Raw genomic sequence first — 14,896 nt, 5'->3', positions numbered from 1 at the left:
GCAAACTGAATGAGTTCGTGAAGCCAGGAAACCAGACAGTGATGATTTTCATTAGGTTTTAAACATGTAGTGATTTTAAAATATTTGGTAGAATCATAATTTGTTTTAAATCATAATTTAATTTATTAATAATCACAACGTAAGTTTCACAATTAATTAAAATGTTTCCTGACACAACCATGGACAAACAACCGTGATATTTATAAGTAAAACATCCACACATTCACCCATCAATAAATAAATTATTTATAACCCTGTTAATGTGTATATTTATGAAATTATATATGTATGACAGGTTTGGTCTTTCAGATTGTGTAATGTAAGAAATAGCATCCTTATATAACATATAAGCCAGTGTCAGTCTTATGTATGTAGTTATATATTAACATTTTTGGGAACCCTTTACTAAATAGAACCCAATAAAGCAGCCTAAAGCCAAACACGTATCACATTATTTTTCCTTAAAGGCGTTTTTGTACATGTAAGCAACTTAACTCTTGGATAAGAGCCATTGAGAATTGGGTTATATTAGACATTGAGGTCAAATTAACTCAATTGACTTTTTTAAATTATTATTTTTTGATTATTTCCCAAAATTTAACAGTTAGTATTATGTAATTTTAATTACATTTAATTTAAAAAGTGACAATATATTAATAATATTATCTATGCCTAAATCTGCCATTCATTGGTGGAAGGAAATCAATCTAAGTGACTGAAAAGTGGCAAATAAGAATGATGAATATTTGTCTATTAGATAAATAATGCACTGCATACCACTTAGGTGTTTTGACAAATTTTCAACATTTACAAATGTAGTATGTATGTAACACAGGTGCATAACAATGCTTTGGTTTTGATTGACAGGATGCACTGTGGCATCATACAGTATGAAAGCAGAAAGAGGAATCTTCTCAAAGTTGTCAATGACACAAAACATTGTTCTCTTTTAAACAGCAAACCTTTGTTAGAAAAATATGCTTACTGATAAAAAGCATATGCAATTAATTGGGTAAGAAGGTTGGAGAATTATTTAATTGTTTGGGGAAAAAAACAAATAACAGGAAGTATAATTAAGAAACGGATCATTATTTTTGTGTATAGTTCATAGTTATAGCATTAAGTAAAGTGATAAACAATAATTAATCCAAAATCTTTATGTACATATCAGGACATGACAAAGGCCAGAATTAATTTAGCTGAAGTCTTGCTCAATTCTAGCTGTGGTCCACACCCATGGTAACTTCTCCTTATCATTGTACTTTTGCTCCTGGACAAACACATTTTGTGCAATATAGGTTTAGTTTGGTCACACTGATGGAAACAATTGCAGAATAGTGAAAGAGAAGTGAAGTACCAAACCACATGTTCATATTTAACATAGAAACTGAGAGCATGATAGAGACATTATATATACAGTATATACACACATTTATTGATATCCTTTAGATAAGTGTACACTCATATGACTCTATACAGTACATCCTTCTAATAAATGTACATTGGACAGATTTTACATATTAATGTATTTACATCAGCGTAACATTCATAAAGCAATTATGTAGCTCAATATAAAGACAATATATAAATGTATATTATTTGGCATCACCCAGTCATTTTATCTCACCACATTCGAACGGGCAAACTCACAACTTGGGTAAAACATAATTTATTTTGTTGTGGATTAAATAGTGCCACAGTATCGCTGCAAAATAGACATATTATGAATCAAGAATAGTGAAGGTTCGGCCAGTCCTGAAATAGTTCTCAATTTCTTCCAGAGTCCGGCCTTTAGTTTCTGGCACACATTTAGCTGTGAAAATGATATTCACTACAGAGACGACACAGAAGAACAGGAAAGGTGCAAAGAGTCCATAGGCCTCCTATATGAAAAGATATATGTTATCAAGTTTGTCTTTTATAGCTATACTTATTAAAAACTCACACAACTATGTATATGAAAAATACTACAAATTGAAACAATCAGAAAGAAAAAAATCTGAAGAAATATAATCATGCATAACATGAGTATTATCAAGAGCAGGTTATATTATCTTTTAATGATCTTGAACAAGGATCATGTTGTTGTATGTGTTGTTAGGCAAGTTATTAAAAAAATTGGTATTTTCCAATTCCAGTTTCTATGTGTGTAAAAAAGAGATTTAGCTCACCACCACATGCATGAAGAGTTGCGTCAGAATGAAGGCTGTGATCCAGCTAACACCAACACACAAACCAGATGCAACACCACGCGCACCCAAGGGTAAAATCTCTGACATTAGCAGCCACGTGATTGGACCCCAACCCAAAGCATAACCTGCATAGGAGATTAATCAGCAATGTTATGCTGCATCGTATTATACATGAAGAAACAGTACTAGAACTAATTCTAAAAATGAAGTAAGTAAGCTACAAAAAGCTTCTACAGTAAGTCAAAGTGAACTGGTCACACTGTATATGGACAAACTTCCTAAAAACTCACCAAATATGATGACCATAGAGCTAATTAGAGGAATTAGAGTTATTGGATCGAAGGCAGGGCCTGTTGAGCCTCCATAAGTGCTCTTCAAGCCCTCGGTTATGGTAAGATTGCCATGGCTGCACGATGTTTTGTGGGTGTACATGGTCATTGAAAGCATGGCTATATACATCAAAAATCCTGAAGGAAAAAATATGTGTTTGTTTTTTTGTTTTTTTTTCCAATGAATTACATTTACCAAATATAATACTTTGTTCTTTAATTCTACACAAACCTGAGGTGAACAGTAGAGCTTTTCGACCTGCTTTGTCCATCAAACTGGCTGCGATAACAACAGACATCAGTCTTACAACTCCCACTAATGCTGCATCATATTTCGGTTCCTAAATGGCAATAAAACATCAGTTTTTTAGGTGGATTAATGTGCTTTCAGGTATTTCACAGTGTGAATGAATAAACTCTTTATGACATACTAGTGATATAGCTGTCATGTGGAAGATGGGCTCCAGATATACAAGAATTGGGGTTATACCAGTCATCTGCTGCAGGAATCTCATGAAGACTGAGATTAGAATTGGTTTATAGTATAAAGGTGTTTTAAGATCACTCCATTGAGCGCCCTGTTGGAGAGAACATGAAAGTAATTTAATATTCTATTTTTATATAATGCGTATTTGAATTTTTTCTTAATTCCAAGCAATAATTGGCAGTCCCCCTGCAATACCACAGCAAACCCCCTTCTGTGAAATTTGCATTTTAAATTTTAACCAACAACCTTGAGAGGTTGTATATAAGTCATGTTATACTATTATGCAATAAAAAATTAAATGCATCAAAACTTTAAATAGCTTTGTCCATCAAACTGGCTGCGATAACAACAGACATCAGTCTTACAACTCCCACTAATGCTGCATCATATTTCGGTTCCTAAATGGCAATAAAACATCAGTTTTTTAGGTGGATTAATGTGCTTTCAGGTATTTCACAGTGTGAATGAATAAACTCTTTATGACATACTAGTGATATAGCTGTCATGTGGAAGATGGGCTCCAGATATACAAGAATTGGGGTTATACCAGTCATCTGCTGCAGGAATCTCATGAAGACTGAGATTAGAATTGGTTTATAGTATAAAGGTGTTTTAAGATCACTCCATTGAGCGCCCTGTTGGAGAGAACATGAAAGTAATTTAATATTCTATTTTTATATAATGCATATTTGAATTTTTTCTTAATTCCAAGCAATAATTGGCAGTCCCCCTGCAATACTGCAGCAAACCCCCTTCTGTGAAATTTGCATTTTAAATTTTAACCAACAACCTTGAGAGGTTGTATATAAGTCATGTTATAATATTATGCAATAAAAAATTAAATGCATCAAAACTTTAAATAGCTTTTTTTTATCTAAAGCTTTTTGAATATTGAAGTTTGTGATTAAAAACAGTACAATACAACTGTTATTACTATACAATATTCTCACTTATTGAATTCTATTTGCATGACCTTTTAATTCTATGGCAAAACCACCCTGATAACATGATGTAATCCACCGCAATGTGCCTTTTACCTGAGAATTGATACTGCGCTCAATTTTATTGAACTCGGTCAAGTAATCAGAATTGGGGCCTCTGAGCCATTCTAGTGATTTAACTGCTTTTGCTCTGTTTCCTTTCATTACATAGTAACGTGGGGAGGTCGGCATGAAGCAAAGCAAAATCATCATGATAACAATAGGGATCTCCCCAGCCACAGCCAGCCACCTCCACGGCAAAACCAAGCCTGGAGAGAGACCATAAAATAGCATCATTTATAAAGAATGTATCTGAAAAATGCTTGGAAATTCTTTAAAGTGTTGGAGAAAATGTGTTTCATCATACAACCAAAACAACCCGAGAAATATGAGCTCTCTCACCAAGCGCGTAGAGTGCTAGACTTCCAAAGACAGCTGTGATCTGAGGACATGAACCCAGCGCACCCCTCACAGACGGGTGTGAAATCTCTGACACGTACACCTATGAGAAAAGACATCAACTGATGTTAATGAGATCTATTAGGCATAAAACTGCAACCACTAATATATCATGACGTTTCTTTAATTAAAATCCCATATGTTACAATGAAACTCTTATTTGTAGGCTATATCTAACAACACAGTGTCGTATGAACATCCATCAGATCTCATGGATTCAGCAAATAATTCAGATAGAAACTAATATAGGTTTCTATAGTATATATAGTTTTATGGAGGTACATTTCAAATTTTCTTTTTAAAGATTTTTTAAGACCAAGGAAAGAAAATTTAAGGAATAAATTGAAGACATCACAAAACGTCAATATGTTCTTTAAATGAGCTGCATTACATTGAGTCGTAGCAACACTTCAAAGTTTGAAAATACAACTTCCTACTGATCCCCATAAAAACAATAACTTAAGGCTTGAATACCTCTTCTCTCAAACACTAGAATATGAAAATAAATTTTACTGTACCAGCTATTTGTTAGTTTTAAACAAACTCACTTAATTTTGTTAAAAAAAATTTTCAGAAAACAAGACTTCAAATCTTAATTTTGAATCTCAAGTACATCTATTTTGATTTAAGGATGTTTAGATAGATATTTGTATTACTGAGAAAAATACTGATGAATACATCGATTTTTAGCAATGCGTGCCTTGACTTTATCAATTTCTGCTCTGATTTAAGACCTTTTTAAGGCCTTAATTCATGGAAGACCTGCAGAAACCTTGCAATAACTCACAAATGTGAGTCTCTGCAACCAATTAATTCGTCAATTGTTCAGAAATCAATGGTTACACTATATTTGTTTTTGTGGGAGGCCAGCAGACATGTTTATTATCAATACCTATTATCTTTATATCATTTCATGCCACTGTCATTTTTATCAAACTTACTAAAAAACTAAATAATAATAATAATACAATTGCATTTTGCAGTGGCACTGTAGTATTATGCATATTCATCAATCGATAAACAAGATGGACTAACAGATAACTTACAGGAATAGAGCCAGCCGTGATACCACCAGCGATTCCAGTCAGAAATCGGCCCCATAATAACATCCAAAAGTTTTGTGCAGCCCCCATCACAAGGAGACCTACAGCAGATGGTACTCCTGACAACATAATGCTTATTTTTCTCCCAACTCTGTCATTCAGCACCATGGCACTAATACCCCCTAAGGCTGCACCAAGGGTGAAAATTGACTAACAAACAAAAGAGAAACTAGTTACAAAGATGTATTTTTACTGTATGTTTACACCTGAAAACATCTTCTATCTTTAGACACATTAATGTTCTTACACCAAACCATGATATTTGATGGATGTCCATTTGCAGCCGAGGGTCATCACCCTTTTGAAGCTGGGGGATGACAGGGGAGGGGAACACCAAGGCAAACCCAAAAGTAAAATTGCCCAAAACAGCTGAAAAAACCGCAAGGAATAGCCTGCCATGTCTAGGAAGTATAAACATAAATAAATAAATGCACGAAAAACATGAAATTCCATTGAGTCGGTTATAAATCGAGAACAAAGAAGGACAACGGAACGATGAAGTCACCTGATTCGGGCTGGTTTGTTTTTAATTAATGCGGTGTTTTCATTTGGACTGTCTTCCATCGCTCCTCTTCAGCCTGCAGACTGAACTGCTTTAATGCTCGAATGGGTATAACTGACAGCAAGTGAATGTAAAAGCCCATTTTTGCAATACTGGGATTTCTAGAGGAGGGACAAAAAATTAAGGAAGCAAACGTCAGAACTTCCTCAACTCAGATTTGAGTGATGTATTTAGCAACTAGAACTTTACCATACAAAGCGGCTTCCTCCGCTTACTGTGGTTGCTATGGTTACATCAACTGTCCGATCGCAGACCTCCGGCTGCTTCTAGCCAATCCTAACACAGGAGGCGGGACTGGCGTGAAAAAAAAACACGCAAGTAGAACGGCCCCCGCGCACGCGCCGTGAACTCTCCCCCTCTTGCTTTTATGTGCCGCGCTGTGGCCGCCTCCCGGTTTTGAGCAACACGGAACAACAAATGTGAAAAATTCAAACACAAACACTGTTTTTAGTTCCCACACGCCTGTCTATTTGAGTATTCCCTCCGTCCCATAAATGAGCCATGGCGGTGAACTTCGGCAAGATCGTCGTGGGGATTTATGTGGAGATAAAACGCAGCGATGGTGAGTTCATATTTGGGTCGCCTGTAACCGTCCGTTAAAGTCGTTGCTCCGGTTCGGCTAACGGATGCTAACGTTACCACACACACACAAAAAAAACCTGACAGAAACGGAAGGTTTAGGTGGTCGGGCCTGGTATAAATCGATATATAGTGTTAAGTTCGGTCTGTTGGAGCTGGTTGCCCGGGTAGTTGACGAGCTTGTGTCAATCAACAGTACAACTGTTGGCTTACGTTAGCCACCTGCTAAACCCGGGTGGAGTTTGTTTAGATATTCATAATGTGTGCGGTCATATTTGATATGAGCCCATTAACTGGTTTACTTGGTGCAGATTAGTGTGGAATTATTTATGTCTTGTATTGGTAAGGAATATGATCAGTAAGTCTTGTATATTCTAGATTTATGTGGGTTAGCCATCTTAAGTCACTTGCAAATTAATGTTTTGTTTTACAGATTGGTTGTGGACAGAGGGAGGTTGCTGGTTTTACTCTAAATTTTCATATAGGCCTAGTCATAATATTCTGACTGTATTGTAAGTGTAACGATTTGAAGATGACAAGTAAATCCCTTGAAATTATGTGATGTGTCATTCTTTGGGTTCAGAGATTAAACTCCATCCTAGTGGCCAAAGGAAATACTGACAGGTTGGGATTAAATTTTTTTTATTATTATTGCTTAATGTACATAAGACAGGGAACATCGCTTGGGATTAGTTGCATTATTATAAACAGATGTATAAATAAATTACCAATATTCACAGTTCATTCACTCAAAAATAGAACCAAACAATGGCTTTAAAATGTGAAGTAACCTGGTTGATGTACTGTTTGGACAACTACTTAAATTTGTAAATAACAGCCATTTATTTTTAGGTTAGAAAGTTTGATCCAAGGCAAAGATGAAAACTATTTTTCCATAAAAAAAATTAACTTAAATGATTTTAGCAAATGGCTGCAATATAACAAAGAGTGAAAAATTTAAGGGGGTCTGAATACTTTCCGTACCCACTGTACATAAAACAGGGAACATCGCTTGGGATTAGTTGCATTATTATAAACAGATGTATAAATAAATTACCAATATTCACAGTTCATTCACTCAAAAATAGAACCAAACAATGGCTTTAAAATGTGAAGTAACCTGGTTGATGTACTGTTTGGACAACTACTTAAATTTGTAAATAACAGCCATTTATTTTTAGGTTAGAAAGTTTGATCCAAGGCAAAGATGAAAACTATTTTTCCATTTAGAAAGCTAACAACCACCACAACTTTAAATAAGAACAGTAGTAATTCTACTACTATTACTACTACTACTACTACTAATCTGTATTATATTGGTAATAAAAAGAATATATTTAAGATGTTTAATGAAGATTGAGATTAATTGTTTAATTACAAGTAATCAAGTATCAAATTCTACTAATGATTTCACAGTTCAGAGATTGAAATATAGTAAAACTAGTGTTGGTGTCTTGTAAGCATTCAGTGGCGTATCATTGATATTCGCATCAATACTATTTGGAAGACTGTCAGAAGAGATGATAATTTTATCTCTTTGAGAAGGCTGTGTTATATTTAACTTCAGCTTGTAGCAAAGGAATAAAGTGAGCCCCGGGTCTGACGTGATAGACAAACCACTCCTGTCTCTTTGGGAAGTTTCATGTATTGCTTAATAGAGATGACTCTTGACATGCTCTCTGAAGATGAACAGTGCTTGTGACATCTTTTAACAGAGGAGGTCTCTAGCGTCATAAAGATGTGCCTTTACTTCAAGCTGGGTTTTAACTTTTCTTTTGGCCTGATGTTGCACACAGCGGTTTTAAATAGCTTGTTTTATGGCAGGATAATATGTGCTTTTTCTTGCTGATGCCACTGTTGAATAATTGCAGGGATGTCGACGTGTGAGTAGGAATAGCTCTGAATAATAGATATGGAACCATGGCTGTTTGTTTTCAGTGATGCTCTGATACTTTTCAGTAGGTAATAGCACAACTTCTGAAGTGTCCTGAGAAGCAGATTGCTGTTGACATGCCATCATGTACATAAACACTTTTTCAAGTTACCATTAGATGTGTAAAATTTCTAAGTGGATACATGAATGTTTTCAATTTGTCTTTCACACTTAGAGGTGTTGGGTTACTTACAGGGCGAATACACCAGGCCATGGTGACCTCTTTAAATGAAGATAATGAAAGTGCTACTGTGGAATGGATAGAAAATGGAGACACTAAAGGAAAAGAGGTAAGTCTAGTAGCCTCTCAGCTGCCTGTGTCATTAATAATGGATAGAACAACATTCTGGTGTTGTTAGGGTTCAGTATGAAACTCTCAGTCAGTGGACACATATGCTGTGTTTCTTTCAAATATGAATTATGTTATCATGTACCCTGAACCATTTTTCTCCTTAAGATTAGAGCATTCTGCATGATTTGGCAAAAAAAGTGATCAGATTTCTTCTTGTAATGTTCACAGCTTGTTCTTTTTTTCATAACAGATTGATTTGGAGTGCATATTCTCACTAAATCCAGATGTTGCTCCAGAGGAGGAGATTTCCTTGAGCCCTGTTACACCACCGCCTCCTACACCCAGCTCTTTGAAGGTCAACAAAATCCCTAAGGTTTGTATGAGGCCAGAGTTAAAAGTTGAACTTGCATTCTAATTGTTCGCATATTTTGAACCTTTTTGTACACTTGTTTGTGTGCAGAATCGTAGAACTATTGCACCGGGAAGGAGTGAAATCCCATCCAGAGACAACAGAGGTATATTTGTTGTTATATGACTCAGGAATAGGGCTGCACAATAAATCGAGTATGGCCATGTGCAGTTATTAATCCACAAAAGTGATTTAGGTAAAAAAAAAAAAGTAGTGTGCATGTGCTGGGTGCTTCAGAGTGAAGGGGCAGCACATGCATTTGTCAGGCTCATGATGCAGTTTTTTCAGAGAGTGCACACTCCACAAGCACTTCATTGTGACTGTACACTAAATTCGTTATAACATACACTGGGAACTACTTTTTTCCTCATTGCCTAATTCTAAACATTTTTAGTGCTATAAATTACTATACAAATCTAATGTACTGTAATAACACTAGGGGAAATAATTGGATATATGTGATTTTTTTTAAAGTCTTCCTTTGCAGAAATTGCTTAAAGCATATTTGAATATTAGACAAAGTTTTATTCAAAAATTACATTAATGGACATTAAAAAAAGCTTCTCCTTGGAAAATATTAGAATTTTTAACAAATATGAAATATATTGATGTTATATAACTTTTTGTTATTGTTTGTTTGTGTTTTTGTGACATTATTGTATATAATTTACTTAAGTATTATTTTTTATGACTATTTATATTTTAATTTACTACTCATTATTATTGCTTAAGTTTGCCACGAATTTAGCCTTTGATGCTGATATGGTGTTAAATGATAAATATAAATAATAACAACAAGGATTTGTAGACAATGGGGGCAAGCACACATTAAATTATTTTTTTTTTTTGATATAGTAAATTTTGATGTAGTAAAAATGGCTGTTTTACTACACATGACTTATAGTTGTCTTAGCATACTAAGCTGGCTGTGTTTCAAAACTTGGTGAGCTGTCACCCTAAGCGGCATTTTTGTGCATCATAGGCATGTTTTGAGTGCTCCTGTGATGCCTCAGTTTGCAGACATAGTCTCTGTTTGTCCGAGTGTGATTCGCTGACTCTTACGTGTTCTGTTTTAAAGTTGGCTCGACTCGGGGACGGCTGGCCCAGCAGCAACAGCCAGAATCAGCACCCCCTCCACCAGCACAACAGCCCTCTCAGCCCACACAGAGCCTGACCCAAAGTCAGCTAACTCAGCAGCAACAAAACGGTAATATGACACTCCTCAGTGCTTTTCAATCTGTTATTGTCAACCCCCTTTTCCCCACAGGAAAACGCTGAAAGCTGGACTGAGTCTCCTGCGCAGGATGCATATCATGCATAAAGAGAAAGCATCCTTTTAGAGTCTGAATTTTGCAGTAAACCTAAACCTTGCTCATCTGTCGGTACCTTGGCTCAAATCTTGGCTACCCCTGCCACGCTTCTGAATGTCAGTGACTGTTTGTGACCGGGCAAGATTGACCTGACTCTGAACCTCCCCGATTAATCCTCTTGCTTTGAATTTATGAAGCTTACTAGAGTGTGTCTGCTGAATTAATTAAAAACTGTTTTCTATGTGCTACATGATGCAGCACATTCTTTGGGCAGAACTACAATTGTTCTAGACTGGTTTGATTTGCTTGTTTAGTGCAGGGATGGGACAAAATTGATTCACAGATATGCTGCGATTCTTTCTCAGAATTGCAGTTAAAGGAATAGTTCAACCAAAAATGAAAATCTGCTGAAAATATTCTCACCCTTAGATCATCCAAGATGTAGATGAGTTTGTTTCTTCATCAGAACAGATTTTGGATAATATTAAAATCTTTTATTCCTTATTCTGCTGATACTACTGTTTGCAAGTAATAGCAGTAATGTTAGGTATGTTGTAGACAGCAAGAGCACATGGATAAATGTCGTTGGAAAAGGTCTGCTCAGAGAACAGAGCTCTTTAAGATGGAGAGGGCTGTTGGCGCTACCATGTGCCAGCTGCCAGAGGCTGTGGCTTGCCTCTATAGCCACTCTGTCTACACACACAGGGCTCTACACTTACTTTTCTTTTTAGGAACGCTTGTGCTCCTAATTTAAAAAAAATTAGGAGCACGGTCAAAATTTTAGGAGTTTCTAATCAGTAATCAAAAATTCTGATAAAAAAGGTGATATTTGACTTCAATATTATTTCATAGTCGCACGCAGTAGTTTTCAGTCGCAAATGCGACTGAAATGGTCGCTCTGTAGAGCCCTGACACATACACTCTTATATTAGCGAGAGATACAGTGTGGGAGGGGATGGGCTGAAAGAGGAAACGGTTGTTGCCTTTGATAAAATGGAATCGTGTGTACCATTCTGCCCTCTTAACAGCAAGGAGGAAGTCGAACTGTGTGAAGGAAGTGGAAAAATTGCAGGAGAAGAGGGAGAGACGCAGGATACAGCAACAGGAACTGAGAGAAAAGCGAGCACAGGTAAGACTCCTCATCTTTCTGTCATTATATCGTTCTGCTTCGTCTCTCAGCTTTTAATTGTAATGGGTTTGACAAATAGATTATTTCACCTGGTGGTGTTCCTATTGTGAATGTGCTTGTTTTGTTTTAAAGGAAATTGATACAACAATTCCAAACTATGAAATACTGCAGATGATCCGAGACTTCAGAGCAAGTTTGGACTATCGACCGCTAACCACGACAGATTTGGTAGGTATTGATGAATTAATGTCTGGGTCATAAAATAAAATATGAAATAAAATAAATAAAACAAAATGATGAATGGATTAATGAAATTTAATTTAACAAACACAGCCATCATGTATCATTATTTTAATATTATTATTATTATTGTTGTTGTTAGTTAATTTTTTATTCATTATTTAATTTTGATTATAATGATTATTTATTCAACATTTTTTTTCTCCATTTGAACTTTGGAGGGGAATACAACCTAGACATGGTCATGTTCATGTATTTGAGATCCACCTCTTAATGATGATAATAATAGTAATACAGAAAAAATAATATATAATATCATTATATCAATATCATGTATTATTAGTAAGAAAAAATTATAACTAGCAATATCTTATTCTTCATTCTTGGATGTTAAGTAAAACATTTTATTAAGAGATGTAAAACGTGATTAATTTTTTTTTGACAGATTGAGGAGCACAGAATATGTGTCTGTGTTAGGAAACGACCCCTCAATAAAAAAGGTAATGACTCAGAAATGTTGTTTTTTTAATTACCTTACGTGTTGTAATTTATTTCTCATTTGTGTTGTAGAGTTGACAGTAAAGGACCTAGATGTGATCACTATTCCAAGTAAAGATGTTGTCATGGTTCATGAACCAAAACAGAAGGTGGATCTGACTCGATACCTAGAGAACCAAACATTCCGCTTCGATTATGCCTTTGATGACAGCACAACAAATGAAATGGTTTACAGGTAAGGATGATTTCATTTGTTGTTCATTAAACATGAATATTTCTCTAAAAATGATGTTGGGAATTAGTCACTGTTGGAGAATAAATATCTTATAACCGTTTTCTACACAGGTTTACTGCAAGACCCCTTGTGGAAACAATCTTTGATAGAGGAATGGCCACATGCTTTGCTTATGGCCAAACAGGAAGTGGAAAAACACATGTAAGAAGTATTTATTTTATTTAACTGAGATTGAAAAAAAAAAAAAAAAAGACTTTGTACAGTTTGCTAGTTTTTGTACTGATAATGGCCACAACTTTATTTTTTATTTGTCATATGTCAGTGTAATAAGACATAAAGCTCATCAATTGGTTTGTTTTTTTAGACCATGGGTGGAGATTTTTCAGGAAAGAACCAGGATTGTTCAAAAGGAATCTATGCATTAGCTGGTAATTGATGTTTATTTGGTCCTATATTTTCTTTAATCTTGTTCTTTCAAGCAAACTCATTCAAATACATGTTGTCCACACACAGCTCGAGATGTTTTTCTCATGCTGAAGAAACCAAATTATAAGAAGCTGGATCTTCAGGTTTACGCAACTTTCTTTGAAATTTACAGTGGAAAGGTAAGTGGCTCTGAGTTACGTTCACTTTTTGTTCATTCAAAACGTGTTGTGAATACCATTTGAAGATTTGTGCTCATTTGCTAAGTGACTGGATCAGTTTCATTTCACAGAATATTTCCTTTCATTGATTTTTTTTTTTTTATCAAGAGGGGTGTTTTAGAAAATTGATGACTAATTGATAGCTAAAGGCTATTTTAAAAATGGGACAAGTCTTTCAAAGTCTTTTTCTTCTTTAGGTATTTGATCTGTTGAATCGTAAGACTAAGCTACGTGTGCTAGAAGATGGGAAGCAGCAGGTGCAGGTGGTTGGGCTTCAGGAGCGTGAGGTCAAATGCACCGAGGATGTCCTCAAACTTATTGAAATAGGGAACAGTTGCAGGTAATACCCAATGGGTAAAACAAGTTCACTGAATATTGCTCTAGTTATTAGCATTTGTTTATTTCATAATCTTTTCCTTAACGTTTCATGATCTTTGATCTATAATTGGTCCACACAATTATCAGACACTCCTGACTTAAATTTCACCTTCTTATCTTCCATTTTAGGACCTCAGGTCAGACCTCAGCTAATGCCCACTCATCCCGTAGCCACGCCGTCTTCCAAATCATTCTACGAAAGAAGGGCAAGATGCACGGCAAATTCTCACTCATTGATCTGGCGGGTAACGAACGTGGAGCGGACACATCCAGCGCTGATCGGCAGACTCGTTTGGAGGGAGCCGAAATCAATAAGAGTCTGTTGGCTCTGAAGGTCAGCATCTTAAAAACACCACCCAAGAGTAGGGCTGTGCGATATATATCGTCTGCGATAATATCGTAATTGTTGTTTTAACGATGTGCAATTTGACATTATCGAGTATTTTGCAAAAACCATTCAAAACCCCCCTACAGAGAGTGCACGCACACATTACGTGAAGTCTAGACTAGTGCACGTTCGCACTTAGAGTGCGTTCTGTCACTGCATGATTAAATTAAAATACATTTAGAATGATCACAAAATTCAAGATATGGGGACAGAAAATGTATATATTTATATCAACTCATATAGTTAATCAATATCGCACAAAGAGTGCTGTTTTTTTCTCCAAAATGATTACAAACTTAATATAGATTTTTTACAACAGTTCAAAAAACAAGAAGTTAATTAAGAGGCTTACATTATAGACACCATATTGCCTGTTTTTGCTCTATTTCGACAACACAAATAATTCCAAACACAGCCACTGCACTGTTTTGTGTCTCTGAGCAACATGGCGGTGTTTCGTTCCTGTATGAATCAACCGTTTAAATGATTCAGTTCAATCGCAATGACTCACTTATTAACAGTGATTTGCTGCCACCTACTGGCGGTTTTAATTTCACTTTCAAAGCATCGTTCATTATTTAAATAATTTCAAATATCAGTATTCAACGTTTTGTTTAATATATCAAAACATTATTTATGCATTTGTAATTGCAGGTTAAATGCATTCATGTCTTGCATTAAACAAAATACATGTGTGTAAATACATCTAAATGCCACTTCAGATGCAGCTTCTGTGTTGATTTAATTTG

General features: G+C 35.5%; 2 protein-coding genes and 1 long non-coding RNA gene across 5 annotated transcripts in view; 1 reads left to right on the top strand and 2 right to left on the bottom strand.

The window, feature by feature from the left end:
- Positions 1-1,684: 1,684 nt before the first annotated feature.
- Positions 1,685-5,548, bottom strand: LOC107720807 (solute carrier family 2, facilitated glucose transporter member 6-like). The gene is made up of 8 exons (XM_016528638.1): positions 5,483-5,548; positions 4,391-4,490; positions 4,046-4,257; positions 3,497-3,643; positions 2,754-2,862; positions 2,483-2,659; positions 2,172-2,317; positions 1,685-1,883 (listed from the first exon to the last, which is right to left on the bottom strand). The coding sequence occupies exons 1-8, from the start codon at positions 5,546-5,548 to the stop codon at positions 1,722-1,724; spliced, it is 1,119 nt and encodes a 372-aa protein (XP_016384124.1). The 3' UTR covers positions 1,685-1,721.
- A 2-nt stretch (positions 5,549-5,550) lies between these two features.
- Positions 5,551-6,143, bottom strand: LOC107720809 (uncharacterized). Its single transcript, XR_001637644.1, has 3 exons — positions 6,056-6,143; positions 5,798-5,951; positions 5,551-5,700 (listed from the first exon to the last, which is right to left on the bottom strand). It is a non-coding gene; the product is annotated as an uncharacterized LOC107720809 (long non-coding RNA).
- A 337-nt stretch (positions 6,144-6,480) lies between these two features.
- LOC107720814 (kinesin-like protein KIF2A) overlaps positions 6,481-14,896 on the top strand; it is a 14,551-nt gene continuing 6,135 nt past the window's right edge. For 2 of the 3 annotated variants that reach the window (XM_016528647.1, XM_016528645.1), the window contains exons 1-14: positions 6,481-6,674; positions 8,820-8,914; positions 9,167-9,289; positions 9,377-9,431; positions 10,404-10,532; positions 11,664-11,764; positions 11,897-11,992; positions 12,450-12,504; positions 12,575-12,737; positions 12,848-12,938; positions 13,102-13,165; positions 13,251-13,342; positions 13,579-13,721; positions 13,889-14,093. In XM_016528647.1, coding sequence (XP_016384133.1) covers positions 6,614-6,674; positions 8,820-8,914; positions 9,167-9,289; positions 9,377-9,431; positions 10,404-10,532; positions 11,664-11,764; positions 11,897-11,992; positions 12,450-12,504; positions 12,575-12,737; positions 12,848-12,938; positions 13,102-13,165; positions 13,251-13,342; positions 13,579-13,721; positions 13,889-14,093 — 1,473 coding nt within the window. In that variant the 5' untranslated portion in view covers positions 6,481-6,613. Of the gene's footprint in view, positions 6,675-8,799; positions 8,915-9,166; positions 9,290-9,376; positions 9,432-10,403; positions 10,533-11,663; positions 11,765-11,896; positions 11,993-12,449; positions 12,505-12,574; positions 12,738-12,847; positions 12,939-13,101; positions 13,166-13,250; positions 13,343-13,578; positions 13,722-13,888; positions 14,094-14,896 lie in introns of all 3 variants that reach the window. The other variant, XM_016528646.1, reaches the window with a different exon arrangement.

The sequence above is a fragment of the Sinocyclocheilus rhinocerous genome, unplaced genomic scaffold (assembly GCF_001515625.1).
Source record: "Sinocyclocheilus rhinocerous isolate Xijiao unplaced genomic scaffold, SAMN03320098_v1.1 scaffold2828, whole genome shotgun sequence".
NCBI classification, from domain to species: domain Eukaryota; kingdom Metazoa; phylum Chordata; class Actinopteri; order Cypriniformes; family Cyprinidae; genus Sinocyclocheilus; species Sinocyclocheilus rhinocerous.
Note: the sequence above shows the minus strand (reverse complement) of the source record. Positions and strands in the feature narration are given on the sequence as shown.